This window comes from Leptonychotes weddellii, chromosome 1 (genome assembly GCF_054177405.1).
Source record: "Leptonychotes weddellii isolate Sample4059 chromosome 1, ASM5417740v2, whole genome shotgun sequence".
In the NCBI taxonomy this organism is placed as follows: Eukaryota; Metazoa; Chordata; class Mammalia; order Carnivora; family Phocidae; genus Leptonychotes; species Leptonychotes weddellii.
In genome coordinates, this window is record NC_138369.1 from 132,792,259 (window position 1) to 132,811,728 (window position 19,470).

Below are 19,470 nucleotides of genomic sequence, written 5' to 3' on the forward strand. Positions count from 1 at the left end.
AAAAGTGTGTGACAGCAATATTTACTAATTAGAGACCATTCTTGGGTTGGGTACTCTTGTTAGTATCAGTCTACACAAATACTTTTTATTATCCAAGGGTTTGAATATACCCATTTTATATCCAGGGAGTGACTTTTATGTGCAGTTTCAAGAGGATTCATTTCTCTAAATGACTTTCTCTCCTTTAATGTAAATTACAAAGTGTTCCTAATAGAGCTAGGTTTTTACTGTTTACTCCTCTGCTATAAGGAATATGTAGTCAGATATTTTACAGACTTTAAGAAAATAGATCTCTTGGAGAGTAGAATTGGTATTAGAGTGTTTGATTTTTTTAATCTGTCCCTGGTAGACTAATCCTACCCTCGGTATTTTTTAGCTATCAGAGGTCTAAAAGGTATCAGTTAGCACAAATGTTTTTGGTGAATTAGACTCCCAAGATATTGTATTGCTTTTAAAGTGTTTGTAGCTCATTCACTGAAAACTTGCCTCATTTCTCTTATTTGTGAGTCAAGTATATTTTGTTTCCCAAAAGGTTGACAAGTAGGTTTTTAGGACATACGAGTCCTGGCTCTAAGTACAGGCAAAGTCCACACCACTTACTTTTCTAGAAAGTTGTAAAGGTTATTTTCCAGCAGTTCTTTTTTGACTTGGCAACAAAAGAGATAACTAAAAATTCTCATTAAGGCACAATGTTGTCTATAGAAGCTCTAGCATTCGATTGAAATTTATAATTAACACAAACTGAGTCACAGACTTGTGCTCGTATTTCAGCCATTGCTGTGTGGGCTTGGAGCCAGGAGAAGATGCAGAGGAATTTTACAATGAATTACTCCCATCAGCTGCAGAAAATTTTCTGGTTTTGGGGAGGCGATTGCAAACATGTTTCATCAATGCAGCTAAGGTATATGTGTTTATTTAGTGTTTTAATAGCCAAAATTCTTGAGATGTTCTACATTATTTTTCACATGTGCAGTATTTGGCTGAAAGTACAATTAGAGTAGTGGATTCAAACATTTTAAAAATTACAACCAAAAGTAATCTCTAGGTGTGAAATTTTAAAGTGCTGGCTGAGACATACTATATGACTTTTTGAAGGATCTGCCTTGCTTCATAACTTTGAGCAGCACCCATAGACATTTATTTCCATAGCACCTTCCTAAAACCTAGCTTCTACTTAAATTAAGAGTAGAAGAAAGTATTGTTCTGTGGCCCAGCACTTTTCTAATAGCTTCAGTGGCAAAAAACAATAAAGGTGAACTTTTTCTGTTTGATCTTTCAGATCTTCGGCAGTTGAAATATTTCAACCCAAACATAGGGCTTGTTCAATCCAACAATCATTTGTTGGATGGATTATGCTAAATGCTATATGTACTATCTTTTTTTTTTAAACCCATGAGTTACTTAGAAGTATGTTGTTAATTTCCAAATATTTGAGAATTTTTTTAAAGTTTTTATTTAGATTCCAGCTAGTTAACATGTAGTGTAATATTAGTTTCAGGTGTACAATTTAGTGATTCCACACTTCCATACAACACCTGTTGCTCATTACAAGTGCACTCCTTAATCCCCATCACCTATTTAACCCATCCCCCCACCCACCTCCCCTCTGGTAACCATCAGTTTGTTCTCTGTAGTTAAAGAGTCTATTTCTTGATTTGCCTCTTTTTTCCCCTATGCTGATTTGTTTTGTTTCTTAAATTCCACATATGACTGAATTTTCTTGATGTTTTATTGTTACCAATTTCAACCTTAATTCTCTTGTGGTCAGATAACATACTCTGTATCATTTCAATACTTTAAAATTTTTCTGATTGTTTTATGGACCTTTTATCTTGGTGAATGTTTCATTACAAGCTGTCCTTGCTTTGTACAGTGCCATCTTAACTGAAACTCATGCATATTAGAACCATGTAAAGATTTTGATATGCTCAAGTTTCATTTAACATGGTACCATGCAAAAAGCAAGGACTGCCTGTGTACTTGAATGTGAACTCTGCGTTTGTTGTGTGGAATGTTCTGTGACTGTCAGATCAATTTGGTTATAGAACCTATAGGAATCATAAGTTTACAAGGCTGAAACTCCTTTATCTTGTAGTTCTTGGCTATGTATACATTTGGGCCTACTGCTATATTAAAGATTTTGCAGATTCACAAGTTTTGTGAATTATGAAGAGAAATAACTATGTCATCAGATTTTCAGTTCCATTTGAGGTGCTTTAAGTATATAAGGAATAGACACAGTCTTGTACTTAACGCCTAGGCTAATAAAGTAGGCAAGATCTTCAGATATTTCTTACAGAAAACCTGAGACAGATGTATCTTTAATTAAAAAAACCCAACAAATTAAAAAATTATGAGTGAAATTAAATGAGACATACAATATGGATAAGATAGGGATTTGAGTATAAGAAACAAGGCAGATGATCATAGGGAGAGAGAGGAAAAAATGAAACAAGATGAAACCAAAGAGAGAGACAAACCATAAGAGACTCTTAATCTCAGGAAACAAACTGAGGGTTGCTGGAGTGGAGGGGGTTAGGAGGGATGGGGTGGCTGGGTAATGGACATTGGGAAGCATATGTGTTCTGGTGAGCTCTGGGTATATCGTGTAAGACTGATGAATCACAGACCTGTACCCCTGAAGCAAATAATACATTTTAAGTTAATAATAAAAAATAAATAAAAAATATACCACAAAGAAAAAAAAAAAAAGTATTGTTGGCAGGGAATTAAACTTACTAGTAGAATATAGGCTTTCTATGTATATTAGTCACAAATTCTTCCAGCATCTCCATTGACATTTTGAGGGATGTTAGCATTAAATAAATTTTGCATATTTCTAGATTTAATTAATTCAAGTTAATTAAAGTGGCATGAGCTATGGGAATTTGTGTTAGACTTGATTTCTTTTCCTGGCTGTGCCAAAAACTAACTCTGGGTTCTTAGGCAAATCACTTGATTTCAGTGTACCTCAGTTTCCTCCTTTGTAAAATGATTTCTATCTCATGAATAGCTCAGACCATTAAGACAGCTTTATATTTTCTTCAGAGTACTTTTATTTAATATTAGGGGGATAGTAATTACATTCTTTTCATTTATATAGTCCTTTTCATTTATATAGTCCTTTAATAATATTTTCCTATTCTTTATTATGGTATTTGTATAGAGACTAAAAACTTTTTTAGTAATACATCAAAGGGAGTAAACCAGCTACAGAAAAGGAGGGCCACTTTACCACAGGGCAAAATTAAAAGATTTTTAAGAGATTACAAGAAAACTGAACTTACTAGTTTTATCTACCTAGGTGTTTCCCAATCAAAAAAAAATTAATTAGCTAGCATAGTAGATCATGTGGTGGGACATACACAGGATGATCTGGCCTAAACTGTAGACTGGTTAAAATATACACATACGTATATACGCGTACATGTGTACATATATACATTCTTATATATTGCCGTAAGAAAAACACCTATCCAAAAATTTTGAAATGATTTAAGGGTAAGTTTTCTTAACCAGTCTCAGAAACCATGAATTTATGGGTGGCATTATCTAATGGGTTTTTTAAGGAAAATAGGAAGTCTAGGAGCCCAGTACTATCCTTTCAGATTGACAACAGTGAAGACATGACAACCATGCTCTTTCTGCTGTGTCTTTTGGCGAAACTGGCAAAAGCACTCTCCTGGACTAAAGGAATTCTTGATCTAATGTGACATTTCTTTCTTTTTTGTTTTTTGGGTTTTTTAAAATTGTATTTAAGTTAGCATGTGTCTGTTTTAGCACCTACCTAATCTTATGTGCTAGAATAATAGGAAGAAAATACATTTATTATTATGAAGAATAATCATTGTAATCATAATGTTTTTGGTGTTGTCATCATTACTTTTGTGCTAGAGTACAAACATTTGAGACATGGATAAAATTAGTGGCCTTTATACAACTTTCCACTGAAGTTACATGGCCAGTAAATGACAGAATTGTGAACAAAATCTGCTTCTTATTTGCCACTGTGACACATGCTCTAATCCAGACTAATTTCTCACTGTACTTTCCAGAAAGGAAGAAGTAGAAAAGTAGAAAGAATTGTCATTTATTTGTTGAGTAAATGCTAATTGAACATTTTACTATGTCAGAACTGTTTTAGACACTGAGTATATAATGGAGAGCTAAAGTAACATGGTCTCTGCTTTCATGGAGTCATAGATTAGAAGCTGTAACTGAAATGTACTAATAATAATGCTTTACATGCTGACACATTTGCATAGAGCAGTGATTTTCAACCCTGGCTGCATAACCAAATCACCCACCTAACTGTAAAAATACAGATGTCCAGACTTTGACTTTGGAGATTCAAATTTAGTATGTTTGGGTTAAAGCCTGTATATGGGTATATTACAAAACAAAAACAAAGAAAACTCCATGGTGATTTTGATGCATAGCTAGTGTTGGGTATGTTGTCTCATTTGACCTCTGGATAACAACCATTTCTCTAGTAAGTAGAGTAGGTATGACTAGCCTGTAACACAAATTTTATAAATTAAGAAACTAAAGGCTACAAGATCATGAATAGCTAAGTAAGATCCAGCAACCAGGTCCTCTGATTCCACAGAGGGAAGTTTCTCTCTTTTTTTTTTTTAATAAAACAATTGCAGAAAAGTAAATTGGGTTTGTGTGTGTGTACTAAGGGTGAAGAAAAAGATGAATTACTACACTCTTTCCAAATAGTGACTGATTCTCTCTTCTGGCTCTTGGGAGGCCATGTTCAACTCATCCAAAATGGTAAGAGAAAAGATTTTTAAGATAACTGATAATCATTGTAAAGTACCTGCTAACAACTTGATTTTTTTTTTTTCTAAAAATAAATACATCATTAACTATACAGACAACCACAGTTAAATGAAACTACATTGAAATAACCCCACACGCAAAAAATAAAAGCCCACTTGGACATTCCAGCTTTAAATAACCAACATTGACAATGTGAATATTAAAGAGAAAATTGCTTAAATATAATTTTATTCTTAGCTTTTTCTATTTAGCAAATCCAAGATAAGGATTAATGATAATTTTAACAATTTAGTTTAGGGAAAACATTTTCAAAGTTCCAAAGATTACACATGTATTTTAGACTTACTGTGAGGAGAAATCCCTATGTATAGAGTGGATATGACTTAATTCATAGCCTAACTATTCATATAAGAGTAAGCTTTTATATATTGACATTTTTACTGAACTTGAAAGTTATTTTATCGGATATTTCTACACTTACATTGAGAAATATAAATATGCATTAAGTTTTTTTTAAAGATTTTATTTGTTTATTTGAGAGAGAGTGTGTGCGCAAGAGAGGGGGAAGGGGCAGAGGGAGAGGGAGAGGCAGACTCCCCACTGAGTGGGGAGCCCAGTGCTGGGCTCGATCCCAGAACCCCGAGATCATGCCCTGAGCCCAAGGCAGACTCTTTACCAACTGAGCCACCCAGGCACCCTATGCATTAGTTTTATATTATGTTTTCTTAAGACTGGGAAAGTAATCTTTATTGATAATTGTGGCAACATTTGTGTCCTCTTGAAAGATTAAATCTAAGATAAATATAATTATATAAGAACAATATAAGAACATTGTTTGACTTTTCTTAAAAAGTAAAAATTGAATTTTTATTTTTAATTTAATTTTTTTTCTCAGAATTATGCATGCACATAAAGAATCAAATAGTTCTCTACGGATCGTTAAAAACACAATCCCTGTTCCTTGTGCCTCACTTCATTTCCCATTTTCTAAAGGCAGCCACTTCAATTAGTATAACTAATACTTTGGGTAGTTATATCCATTTTTTTTTTTAATTATGTTAGTCACCATACAGTACATCATTAGTTTTTGATGTAGTGTTCCATGATTCATTATTTGAGTTATATCCATTTGAAGCTAAGTACATGCAGAAACCAAGTCCTTTGATTCCCCAAAGAGCAGTGTCTCTGTCTCTCTCTCTATTACTTAGATACTTCCTTTTCTTTTAAAGCAGTACCTATTAGTTTCCCGTTATGAAACAAATATTATTATAAAGTTCCCAATTTAAACAACCTTTACCAAAAATAAAAAGTACTCAGTTTTAGTATAGTGGAATCTAAAAGACCTAGTAAAAAGAGAGCAGGAGAGAGAATACCTGAATACAACTTTTAAAATATGCTAGTTTTTTTTTTTTTTTAAATAATAGCTGTAACAAAAGTGACAATGTTCCCCAGGTCAATCTGAGGTTTAAAATATCAATAATGTATTAAAACTAAATGGCTGTGAAATTCATATACAAAATTGGGATCTCCAATAACGTTTCTCTCTAAAAAGAATCAGCTTTTTGGAGAAGTGGCTGGCTGACTATGTCTGGGGTAGAAAATATGCAAGGTAAGCCTAAAATATTTTGAATACCAGATAGAGAGGAAGCAATCAAAGTTTATTAGGATTCTGTGAAAAGTACTCAGCCAAAATAAGGAGGTTTCTATTATCCAAAAATGGGAAATTTGAACAGTAATAAGGATAATAACTACTGAGGATTGAAACACATCAAATATAGTGAGACTATTAAAAAAATTATCATTAGATAGAGAACCAATTCATTTTGAAAACTGGTAAATGAAGAATCCAGCATTTATCTTGCCTTTTCTTATGTATCAATGAGGAGAAATTTCTCTTTATAGAACTATTCCAACTAATAGGTGAAAAAGGAAAGCTAGACTGTTACCATTGTACAACTATTAATGAATGAACAAATTTAGGAATTAATCATCCGTCACTGTCAAAATTTCAGAAGTACTTCCTAATGGCTCATCATAACCTCACATATGAAATGTAGATGTCAAAAATTCAAACCTGAATCATTTTGATCCCCCAGCTCCAATTACCAATTTATAGAAGGTCAGAGAAACATTAAATTACATCCCATGAGTACAATTAGGAAAACTAGCTTGTGAGAAGCTCATAGGACAATTAACATAGTTTTGTCAACAAATAAAATGTAAGGGTAAAAAAAAGGTAGAGGAGGAATCCATAGATTAAACGAAATTTGAAAGATAACCAATTAACATTGTATAATATGTGCAATGGGTGGATCTTATTTGGATCTTGATTCAAACAAACTTAAAAATCTGCAAAACATTTGGAAATTGGAGCACTGACTGAATATTTGATAAAATTAAGGAGTCATGATTATATAGGTTACATAATGGTTATGTTTTATTTTTTAATAATTCATATCTTTTGGGAGTATATATTGAAATACTTGTGGATTAAATAATTTGATATCTTGGATTTACTTCAAAATAAAATGGGAGGCTTTGAAGTGAATGGGCTAGGTGACATAAGATTGGCCATAAGTTGATCACTGGTAAGGTCGAATGACTGGTACATGCAGAGTCATGATATTATTCGCTCGTGTAGGTTTGAAGCTTGCATTATAAAAAGCTTAAATGGGCAAAAGTATCAGTTTTTGTTTTGGGGACCAAATAGTTATTTGACACTCAGTAAAACAACTACATTTGAAAAATGGAATAGGGGCTCCAAAAATAAGTTATATAATAATATAAAACAAACACTGTAAAAAGAAAATGGAATGACTCTTTAATAAATTATTTTAGCATAACTTTTTCCAATATAGACGAAAAGATAAATATATATATACTACATACTACTTGAGTTCAGTGAATTCAGAGTTTAAAAAATTTACTAATAAAACATCTTTAAGTAGACAAAAATGAAATAATATACTTATCCCAGTTATAAAAAAGAATTTTTTTACTATTGAAGTAATAGAAAGTAAGAAGACATAGAAATATTTAGTAGTAGTGGAATTAATTTTTTTGAAGTTGTTAAATGTTACAAAAATGATGTTTAGTAAAATATTGATATATTGGACTCTGTAAATAGAAGAGTAATTAATATGTGAAAGAAATCAACTATGTTCTTTCAGGAGAGAAAAAGAGGAAAAGAGTAAAGTTTCATGGAAGCTAGGATAGTATTCACAGGTGTGCCTTGCCTGCACACCTGACCCCACTTTAATTAAAATTCTGATCAGTTAATGAAGAAGGGAATAGAAACTGACATTTACTGGGAACCTGCCCTGTTCTAGGACTTCTGCAATAGTCTGTGAGAGAGCTAGTCTAGCTTTATTGATGAAGAAATGGGTGTTCTGAGAGGTTAAGCAACTTGCATAAGCATCCAATGTCAGGTCTTCATAACTGGCTGCTCAGAGCCTAAAAATTATAAACCAGTAAAAACAAATGTTGTTTTGTAAGTAATAATTTCATTATTATTTAAGACAAAATATTAGCAAACATGGTACATTATATAAAATAATTCAGTGTTTTAATGACGTAAGCCACTGTTTACAGTCGTAAGTACCATCCATTCCTTCATATTCTCTCTTCTTCACAGGAAATTTCATTTTATTCACTGAAATTTATTGCTAGAAAGAGATTCAAATTTAGGATATGTTTTATTTTGTTTCTTATTTAATGGAAGATAACAGTAGAGTCTTAGTTTAGTATTTGTGGATGCTTTCTATTTACACCTTTCATAAAATGGAATGACTTTTTTATGGTTACTTAAACTGTCCATCTTAAAATCTTCTTTATTGTAAAGTATACAAAAGCAGAATTGTTAGCAGAAATGGTCCTGCTTTCATTTGGTTTTAAAAGGACAAATGAATCCCAATTGTATCATAGAAGATACATTTAATTTTAATTTTTTTTTCTCTTTTAGTACTACAAAGTGATCATTTCCTGCACTTACTGCAAACTGACAATGTTCAAATAGGATCTACAGTCATGACTATGCTACAGAACATACTACAGATCAACAGGTGATTTGGTTTTACAAAGTATTTATCAAAGTATTTATAATTTTTAACTCCAGAAGCATTACCAGTTTTATTCAATTACATATGACTTGTACATGATACTTCAAGAGCTCTGTTATTACCATTGTCTTTCAGAAAAGAATATAAAATACCATCAAAGACTGGAAATTTATTGTTGAATTGGTATCTCAGAGCTTAAGAGATTTTAGACCAATCTCAGGCTTAGAGAAGAAATATGGTGATATCTGAAGAAAAATATTGGGATCACAATAAAAAATGCTTAATCGTATATTTATTCAGCAAACTACAAGCTTACTATTATGGCACATGCTTCAGAATGGCATAAAAGAACTAATTGGCAATTTTTCCAGGTTAAAATGGAAAAAAGAATATATACAGTTGTAATAATTGACTCTCCCAGTTCCATATGGATTTATTATGCATCTGTTATGTGCCAAGTATGTGTGTATCATTGAGTTCCCAAAGTTGATTAAGATATAAAACTTGCTTTCAAGTAGCTTACAGTGTAGTGGAAGAGACCAACCCATGAACATAATTATATTATAACATATTAAGTTAAAATTATAAAAGTATGCACAAGTGTTAAAGGAGCTCCTATCCCAAACTGAGGGGTGATGCTTCCAGAAGAAGGTAACACCTGAGGTGAAACTTTAAGTTTGAAAAATTAGCCAGAAAGGAAAAAGAGAAGAGAAAGCAGTTTTTCTAGGCAGAGGTAACAATGTAAACAAATGCACAGAGATAAGAAACAACATGCTGAGGATAAAAAGTGGGTACAATTTATCGTTGCTGGCATTTAAAGTTTGGCATGTGGAGGTGGCTACCACGTTCTGCAGACTTAAGTCATAAAGAACTTATATGCTGTGTTAAGGATAATAGCAGATGCTTAATCAACTGAGCCACCCAGGCAGCCCTTAATAAGAAAATTTTTATCACTAAATACCAACAAAGGTTTCCCCCACTATCTGAAAGTAAAGCATTCTTATAAAACCTTTCCTAAGCCAAAATGGCATAAAGCAAAGAAACAGCATGAATTTATATGGAAAAAAATTTTGAGCCTTCTAAGACCCAAAAGATAACCTCCCAGGTTTTTCTGATACCTTAAGACACATCTTGTTAAAGGATGCATAGAATAAATTGAGATAAAACACAGATGCTTACAGGCAGCTCAAAGTGATGGCAACTTGATGCTGAGATACTGAGTGCAGTTGCCAGGGAAGGAGCTTGGTGGTACCACTCTGGCTTCTTGTGGTGCACTGCCTTGTGTGCACTGCCTCTCTAACAGCTTGCTGCAAAACAAATGCTGAATGCTATTTTCACTTTTCACCTTTTTTTGTAAAAGCAACAATCTTCAGATTTCTTTTAGTTAGCAAAAAACAAATACTAATGTAGGTATTTAATAGAAGTCAAGTGGTGTAATGAAAACTTTTGAAAAGCAGGGGATACCTGTATTAGAAGAAAAAAGTGTCAGATCATTGCCCTCAGCTTCCACTTTAGGAAACTAAGAAGAGGGAATTCAATTGAAGCAGAAGAAAGAAAATTATAGGGACACCTGGCTGGCTCAGTTGGTGGAGTGTGCAGCTCTTGATCTCAGGGTTGTGAGTTCGAGCCCCATAGTGGAGGTAGAGATTACTTAAAAAAATAAAATAAAATCTTAAAAAAGAAGAAAGAAAATGATAAAGATCAAAGCAAAAATCAGTAAAATAGTAAAAACAGTAGAGAAAATCAGTGAAACCATAAGCTGATTTTTTTTTTTTTTGGTACTGTTGGATTTAGTTTTATAAGCTGATTCTTTGACAAGGTCAATGAAATTAATAAACCTGTAAGAAAAGACTGATCAGGGGAAAAAGAAGAGAATACAATCTACCAATGTCAGGAATTAGGAGACAACACAGTAAAGTCAATAGATATTAAAAAATATTATATTTATATCATAAAGTAAACAACTTTATGCTTGTTAAGGTAAGATGGACAAGTTCTTTGAAAGACTCAGACTACCAAAATTTAAGAAGCAACAGAAAGCAGCAGTAGATAATCTGAATAGCCTATAACTATGAGTTTGTAGCTAAAACACTTCCAACAAATAAAACTCCATGATTAGACAGCTTTTTCACTGGTAAATTCTACTAAACATTTAATGAAGAAGTAATCCTAAACAAATTCTTCCAGAAAATTGAAGAGAAGGAAATACTTCCCAACTCATAATAAGAGGTCAGCATTACTTGATAACAAACCAAAGACATAATATATTAAAACCCAGGAGTATATTAAAAAGTTAATACATTTTGGGGGCGCCTGGGTGGCTCAGTTAGTTAAGTGTCTGCCTTTGGCTCAGGTCACGATCCCAGGCGCCTGGGATTGAGCCTCGCAGTGGGCTCCCTGCTCAGCAGGGAGTCTGCTTCTCCCTCTGCCCCTCCCCCTGGTCATGTTCCCCCCCTCAAATAAATAAATAAAATCTTTTAAAGAAAAAGGTTAATACATTTTGAATAAGTTGCCTTTGTCCCAGGAATTCAGGGCTGGTATAATATTCTAAAGTCAAGCAATGTAATTCATCATATTAATAAAACAAAAAGGGAAAAACATATATCGATAGATACAGAAAAGCATTTGAAAAATCCATTATCCATTCCTGATTTTTCAAAAAGAAATACTTTCAGCATAGTACTAGTAGAAGATAGAACTTTCTTAGCCTGTTGAAAGGCATCCAGGAAAAACCTACTTAATGGTAAAATGCTAAATGCTTTCCTTATATGACCATGGACAAGACAAGGATCTCCACTCCGATCACTTCTAATCAACATTGTATTGGAGTTTCTAGCCTGTACAGTCAAGAAGAAAAGGAAAAGTTATCTGTACAGACAGGAAAAAACAAAGCTCTCTGTATTTGGAGACAACATTGTCATTTATGTAGAAAAACTAATGCAATGTGCAAAGAAGCTACTAAAACTAATAAGTGAGTTTAGCAAGGGTAGTAGGATATAAAGTCAGTACAAAAATATAATTGAAGTTTTATATCATCAATTGATACTCAGAAATTGAAATTTTAAGATATTGCAACTTATAATAGCATAAAAATATGAAATATGTAGGGTTAAATCTGACAAAAGATGGCAAAGACCTATTCACTTAAATCTATAAGACATTGCTGAGAGGAATTAAAGAATGTGTAAATAAATGGAAAGATACACTATGTTGATAGATGAATGGTGCAATATTAAGATCTCAGTTCTCTCTAAATTGATATGTATTTTAAATACAGTCCCACTCAAAATCTTGTTTTTGTAGAAATTGACAAACTGATTCCTACAATTCATTGAAAATCAAAGGACCTAAAATATAAAATAGCCTAACCATCTCTGAAAATGAACAAAGTTGGAGAGCTAACACTACCCAATTTTAAGACTTTATAAAGCTAGTATAATTAAGACAATGAGGGATGCCTGGGTGGCTCAGTTGGTTGAGCATCTGCCTTTGGCTCAGGTCATGGTCCCAGGGTCCTGGGATTGAGTCCTGCATCCAGCTCCTTGCTCGGCGGGGAGTCTGTTTCTCCCTCTGCCTGCCTTTTCCCCTGCTTGTGTGCTCTCTCTCTCTCGCTCTCTCTGACAAATAAATAAAATCGGGGTGCCTGGGTGGCTCAGTCGTTAAGCGTCTGCCTTCAGCTCAGGTCATGATTCCAGGGTCCTGGGATCGAGCCCCGCATCCGGCTCCCTGCTCAGCGGGAAGCCTGCTTCTCCCTCTCCCACTCCCCCTGCTTGTGCCCCCTCTCGCTGTCTCTCCCTCTCTGTCAAACAAACAACAACAAAAAAATCTTAAAAATAAATAGTAACTAAAATCTTTTAAAAAAATAATTAAGACAATGAGGTGTTGATACAAAGATACGCAAATATATTTATGGAACAGAATAGAATCCAGCAATAGACTTGCATATATATAAACAACTGATTTTCAAGAGGTGTAAAGCTCATTCAGTGGGAAAAGGATAGTCTTTTTAAAAGTGATGGAACAATTGGCTATCAGTATTTAAAGAAAACAATATCGATCTATACCTCTTAACCAGTACAAAAATTAATTCAAAATGGATAATAGACCTAAATGTAAAATCTTAACTACAAAACTTCTTGAAGAAAAATAGTAGAAAGCCATTATGACCTTGGGTTGCATAAAATTTCTTAGATTCTTGGATATGACACCAAAAGTAAAATCCATGAAAGAAGAAATTGATTAGACCTCATCAAAATTTTAAGTCTGCTCTTCAAAAGACACTTTAAGAAATGAAAAAGACAATACACACTGGCAGAAAATATTTGCAAAGCATGTATCTTAAGTGTTTGTATCTGGAATATATAAAAACTCTCAAAAATTTTTTAAAAGGCCCAATGCGAAAAATGAGCAAAAGATTTGAACAGACACTTCATGAAGAAGATACATGGATGGCAAATAAGCACATAAAAAGGGACCCCCGGGTGGCTCAGTCGGTTAAGCCTCTGCCTTCGGCTTGGGTCATGATTCCAGTGTCCTGGGATTGAGTCCTCCATCGGGTTCCTTACTTGGCAGGGAGCCTGCTTCTCCCTCTGCCTCTGCCTGCCACTCCCCCTGCTTGTGTTCTCTGTCTGTCTCTGACAAATAAAATCTTTAAAAAACACACACAAAAAGATGTTCAGCAACATTAGTCATTAGGGAGATACCACTATACACTTGCTAAATGGCTAAAATTTAATACACTGACCCAAGTGTTGATAAGAATATGGAGGAATCAAACACTGCTAGCAGGAGTGCTAAAATTGTACAATCATTTTGGAAAGTAGTTTGACATTCTTACAAGCCTGTACCTACCATATTATCCATCCATTCCACTTCTAGGTGGAATAGATTTTAAGTCTGCTCGTCAAAAGACACTTTAAGAAATGAAAAAGACAATACACACTGGCAGAAAATATTTGCAAAGCATGTATCTTAAGTGTTTTTATCTGGAATATATAAAAACTCTCAAAAATTTTTTAAAAGGCCCAGTGCGAAAAATGAGCAAAAGATTTGAACAGACACTTGCTCTGTCTGTTTGCTCAAGAAAAATGAAAGCATGTGTCCATACAAAGACTTGTATACAAATGTTAATAGCAGTTTTATCTGTAATAGCCAATGACTAGAAAGGACTCAAATGTCCATTACAGGTGAACAAACTATGTGGTATGTCCATACAATAGGCTACTACTCAGCAGGAAAAAAAAAAAGGAATGAACTATTCATACATGTGACAATACAGATGAATATCAAAATATTTGTGCTGAGTGAAAGAAGTCAGGCAAAAAAATACATACTGTATGATTCCATTTGTATAAAATTCTAGAAAATGTAAACTAATTTATAGTGACAGAAAATAGATCAGTTGTTGTCTGGAGAGGCTGCCGAAGAGGTGAAGGAGGGGGGACTACAATGAAGCACAAGGAAACTTTGTGGTACAATGGATATGTTCCTTATTGTGATACTGGTGGTAAAACATGTTAAAACTAAAATTTTATTCAACTCAGTTATTAATGAAGGAACCAGTAAGATGTTTATATACGTTCAAAGGAGAATTTGAGGAGGGGAGATTTATAGAGTGGTTTTCAAAGGAATGTAGAAATGAATTTGCTAATAGCTAAAAAACCTGATTGATGTCTTATAAAAATAAATAGTAACCTTTACAGTTACATTTTCTACTGGATAAAATCCATTTGTATTGTTGAATAAGAATCTATTTACATTGCTCTCAGATGAGAATCATTGTTACTTGTTTTCTATAAGCCAACCTCTACGTTTACAGAATTGCAAAATATCCCATCAACAGTAAATCATAGTCAAGCAGAGGTACACATATTCATTAGTGGGGGGTGAGTAAAAGCTATGCAGTGATTTCTTTGACTGTTTCTAAGTTCCAGATAAGTTTTCATCACATCTGTAACACAAGATGATAGTTGTTAGTATAATGAAGAAAATACCAAAGGAAAGGTAAATTCCTTCTATATTAAGTCCATGATAATTGAATATCTATAGCATTTTTGTCTTCATACATCATTAAGCAATGAACCATGTACCATTTTGTGATGTTCCTCTTACTGTTGCTTTGACATTTTTGAATCATCTATTTAATATTTTGTGCATTTATCTCTCCTCTGCAATTTGATTGCAGGTTTTTCAGAGGAGAGGGCATATAGCTGCTTTGTATTCCCTGTTTTACCTAGCCTAGTGCTTTAAATTCAGTAAATAGTAATTGATTTAATGCGATGTATCCTTGGAACTAAGCTGTATATTTAAAAAATGGGTTATCTTCTTGCATCCAGGCACAGTTAGGCATCAAGTTGCTAGAATTTTTATGTTTAATTTTTTATGATACCTATGCATCCATCAGTAATGGCACATTCTTTGTCTTTTTATTTTGTCTATTAGTGGTGATTTACTCAGAATAGAAGGAAAAACCCTGCATTCAATTTTAGATGAAGTTGTGTTCAAGCTTTTATCAACTCCTAGCCCAGACATAAGAAGTACTGCTACAAAGCTCCTACTGCTGATGACTGAATCCCATCAAGAAATTTTGATTTTACTGAGACTAAGTGCCTGCTACAAAGGTAGTGCATATATTCTTTTTTTTCTGGAGATTCTCAAAAAGAAATTTTTATTGATGGTTTATGGAAAACAAAATTCCTATATTTTTTTGAAGTTTTTATTTAAATTCCAGTTGTTAACAGGCAGTGTAATATTAATTTCAGGTACACAATTTAGTGGTTAAATAGTAAGGGATTAAGGAGTGCACTTGTTGGGATGAATGCCGGGTGGTGTTACGGAAGTTTTGAATCACTAAAATTCTTGTATTTTGAAAAAGTCAATAACTGAAGTGTGCAGATAAAACCCTATTAAATAAATACCAATTGGGGAAAATGTCTTTATATAACCAAGCTATCTTCATGTCTCAACAGATGGCTTATGGTACTTTGTTGATGAGGTTACAATGGATACTATTCCTTCTCTGACAAAAAAAAAAAAGTTGCATATTGAGTATACCATATAGTATAGTAAAATAATGACCAAAAAGACTGGTGACCTTAACAAGATTAACTTTACTGGAGAAGATAGAGCTGTGCTTGAGAGATTGACAGCCCTTTTGATCTTTACATCAATTAATAATTACTCTTCAGGTCTTTCACTGCTGCTTCTCAAAGCAAAAAAATCTTCCTCACCTCCAAAATCAAATGTGTATACTCACTAATACAGGGCGATATTGTTTGGAAATTTTTAAAGATTAGAACATTACATTATGATGCATTTAGTATGCAAACTATTACAGTGGCCTTCAAAACATGCTTGATGATTTGGAAGGCACTATTTAGTAACTTACCTTGTATCAGTCATTACTTTGAACATTATAATTATGTTATAGGAATAGAGAGGGAAAGAAGGTGCCAGTAATAGAACTCTCTAATTGATATTGTGCCAGGTATACATTTTTAAATTCTGTAGTTAGATTTCTTCTATAGAAATGTGAATGTCCAACAGACTTCATTATAAAGGAATTTTACCTGAACAGTTCGTCTCCCTTTCTTTTCTCAATAGAACTTACTCAGTTTCCTCAAGATATTTTACAATCATTAATACTGCTGAGAACTTGAATTTTGAAGAGAGTATAAAGGCATGAACAGATCCATTATGGTGGCTTCCCCAATTATACACCCCAAGGGCATTTTACTTTATTTATATTGAATACATACATTATAATACATCATTCCAATGTGCTTAGAATAGTACTTTATATCTTATACTACTACTGTGTTTTATTTTGTGATAAAAATGTAGTATTTATAGTACTTATCCTACAATAATTGCTTAGTAACCTATTCATTTGCTCCAAATTACATATAATACTGTATATTTTTATTTAGCAATAACTTCCCTTAAGAATGACTAATAATAACCTGTTTAAATGCTTCCACAGTGTAGGCATTTACTCAGTATGTTATTATCTTTTTAAAATGTTTCAGTTTAAGATATTTATGTTCAAACAGGAAAAAAATTGTCTCTACTCTTTGACTTAAAACAATGATTCCACTTACCTTTTTTTAATTAAAGATATTGAGTAGACAGCCTTTGCCTCAGATCCTACAAGTGGGCACATAAAACTCTTAGGACAGAGAAATATCCTAAAGACCTCAATCTAAAAGTCTTTGAGAAAAGGAAAAAGAAAAATCATGTGATTAATTTTGCTGTAATATTCATTTGTTTCCAAACCAGACTTTGTTAACTTCTAATTAATACTGATTAGATAACAAATCATATTTTATTATTAAATGTTGTACCTTTGTTATTCCATTTCAGGACTCAGAAGTCTTCTAAATAAATACGAGCCAGGGACAGAGTTTAGTCAAGAACTTGGACAGCTCATTGCTCTTTTAACCCCGAAGGTCTATCAGGAAGTAGAAGAACAGGTAATAAATTATAAAAATAATTTGCATATTTGCTAACATTTCAGTAAACATTTTAGTTTGAAAATACTGGAGAGTGGTAGCCTCTTGAATCTTTTATTTTCTGTCTCTTCCCCTTTCTTTACTTATCTCCCTCCAACTTCAGAGCAGTCGTAGTTTGATCGGGGAAGGGGTTTTTATAGACCAAATTTTTAACCCTAGAGCCTTTTTTCTTTTTTTTTAGCCTGTTCAAAGAGTTCTTCATCCCCTTGAATGCTTGAATAAGTGAGGCCCAGCAAAAGAAGTCAAGCAAAGAGGGTAAAGCATTAAATAAGCAGAACTATAAAATCCTTATAAAAGGAGTAGAAGGGGTATTAATTAAGGAGAATTCAGAGCTAATCAAACTATATCTTGAATACATTTTAGATATTGCCTGAGAGCCTAATGTATCTTTAAATTTGGGAGATCAAGTTTAATATTCTTAGACTTTACCTGTCCTGGACCTATGAAATTGTTGCCTCCTGCCCAGCTTATTAGAGATAGAGATTAATACTTGCCCAGGCCTGATATTTTAGGAGGTTAACTTCTAAAAGACTTTCACGAAGATGTCTCTAAACTAATTCTGGCCTTTAATTTCAGAAACTACATCAAGCAGCTTGCTTGATTCAAGCTTATTGGAAGGGTTTCCAAACTAGAAAGAGATTAAAGAAGCTTCCATCTGCTGTGATTACTTTGCAGAGGAGTTTCAGGTAAAAAGTTTTGGTGAGAGGAATGATGATCTCAGAGGACAGCTATATCTTATTACAGTATAGCGGAGTAAAAACTTAGGATGTTTTCCCCCCAATTTTCTAATCTGTTTCTCTTATTCTTTTTTTAATTGAAGTGTAGTTCACATACAATATTATATAAGTGTCAGTTGTACAACAGTGATTCAACATTTATATACATTGTGAAATGATTATCGCATCAGGGTAAGTCTAGTTATCAGCTGTCACCACACAAATGTATTACAGTATTTTTGACTGTGTTCCCTATGCTGTACTTTACATCCTTGTGACTTACTTATTTCATAACTGGAAGTTTGTACTTCTTTTCACCTATTTTGTCCATCCCCCTACTCCTCTCCCCTCTGGCAACCACCAGTTTATATCTGTTTTTATAGATTTGTTTGTATTGTTTACCTTTTTTTTTTTTTTTTTTAAATTTACCCACTTATTTGGGAGAGAGAGAGGGAGAGACAACAGGAACAGGAGGGGCAGAGGGAGAGGGATGTCAAGCAGACTCTGCATTGAGTGCAGAGCTTGACGCGGGGCTCGATCTCACAACTCTGAGATCACGACCTGTACTGAAACCAAGAGTTGGATGCTTAACCGACTGTGCCACCCAGGTGCCCCTTTGTTTTGTTTTTTAGATTCTACATATAAGTGTAGAATCATACGGCATTTGGTTTTCTTGGACTTAATTTCATTTAACATAATTCCCTCTAGGTCCTTTCATTTAGCATAATTCCCTCTGGGTCCAGCTATGTTATCACAAATGGTAAGATTTCATTCTTTTTTATGGCTGAGTAACATTCCATTGTATTTATATACCACATCTTCTTTATCTATCTATTGATGGACACTTAGGTTGTTTCCATATCTTGGCTATTGTAAATGCTGGAGTGAAGATGGCGTGCATATATCTTTTTGAATTAGTATTTTCATTTTCTTTGGATAAATACACATGAATGGATTTTCTGGGTTGTAAGGTATTTCTATTTTTAATTTTTTTAGGAATTTCCATTCTGTTTTCCATAGTGGCTACACCAATTTACATTCCCACCAGCAGTTGCATTAGGGTTCCCTTTTCTTCACATCCTTGTCAATGTTTGTTATTTCTTGTCTTTTTATATTAGCTGTTCTGACAGGTGTAAGGTGATAGATAACTTGTGGTTTTGATTTGCATTTCCCTGATGATTAGTGATGCTGAGAATTTTTTCATGTGTCTTTTAGCCATCTGTAAATGTTCCTTGGAAAAGTGTGTATTCAGGGTCTCTACCCATTTTTTAATTGAATTGTTTGGGGGTCATTTTTGGTGTTGAGTTCTATGAGTTCTTTATATATTTTGGATATTAACCCCTTATTGGGTATAGCATTTGCAGATATCTTCCCCATTCTGTAGGTTGCCTTTTTGTT

General features: G+C 33.5%; 1 protein-coding gene across 2 annotated transcripts in view; it reads left to right on the forward strand.

Annotated features, from left to right (window-relative positions):
* Positions 1-19,470, forward strand: part of IQCB1 (IQ motif containing B1) — a 54,268-nt gene that overhangs the window by 6,420 nt on the left and 28,378 nt on the right. For both annotated transcript variants that reach the window (XM_006731944.3, XM_031026600.2), the window contains exons 5-10: positions 772-901; positions 4,686-4,779; positions 8,750-8,849; positions 15,288-15,466; positions 17,208-17,317; positions 17,933-18,042. In XM_006731944.3, coding sequence (XP_006732007.2) covers positions 772-901; positions 4,686-4,779; positions 8,750-8,849; positions 15,288-15,466; positions 17,208-17,317; positions 17,933-18,042 — 723 coding nt within the window. The remainder of the gene's footprint in view (positions 1-771; positions 902-4,685; positions 4,780-8,749; positions 8,850-15,287; positions 15,467-17,207; positions 17,318-17,932; positions 18,043-19,470) is intronic.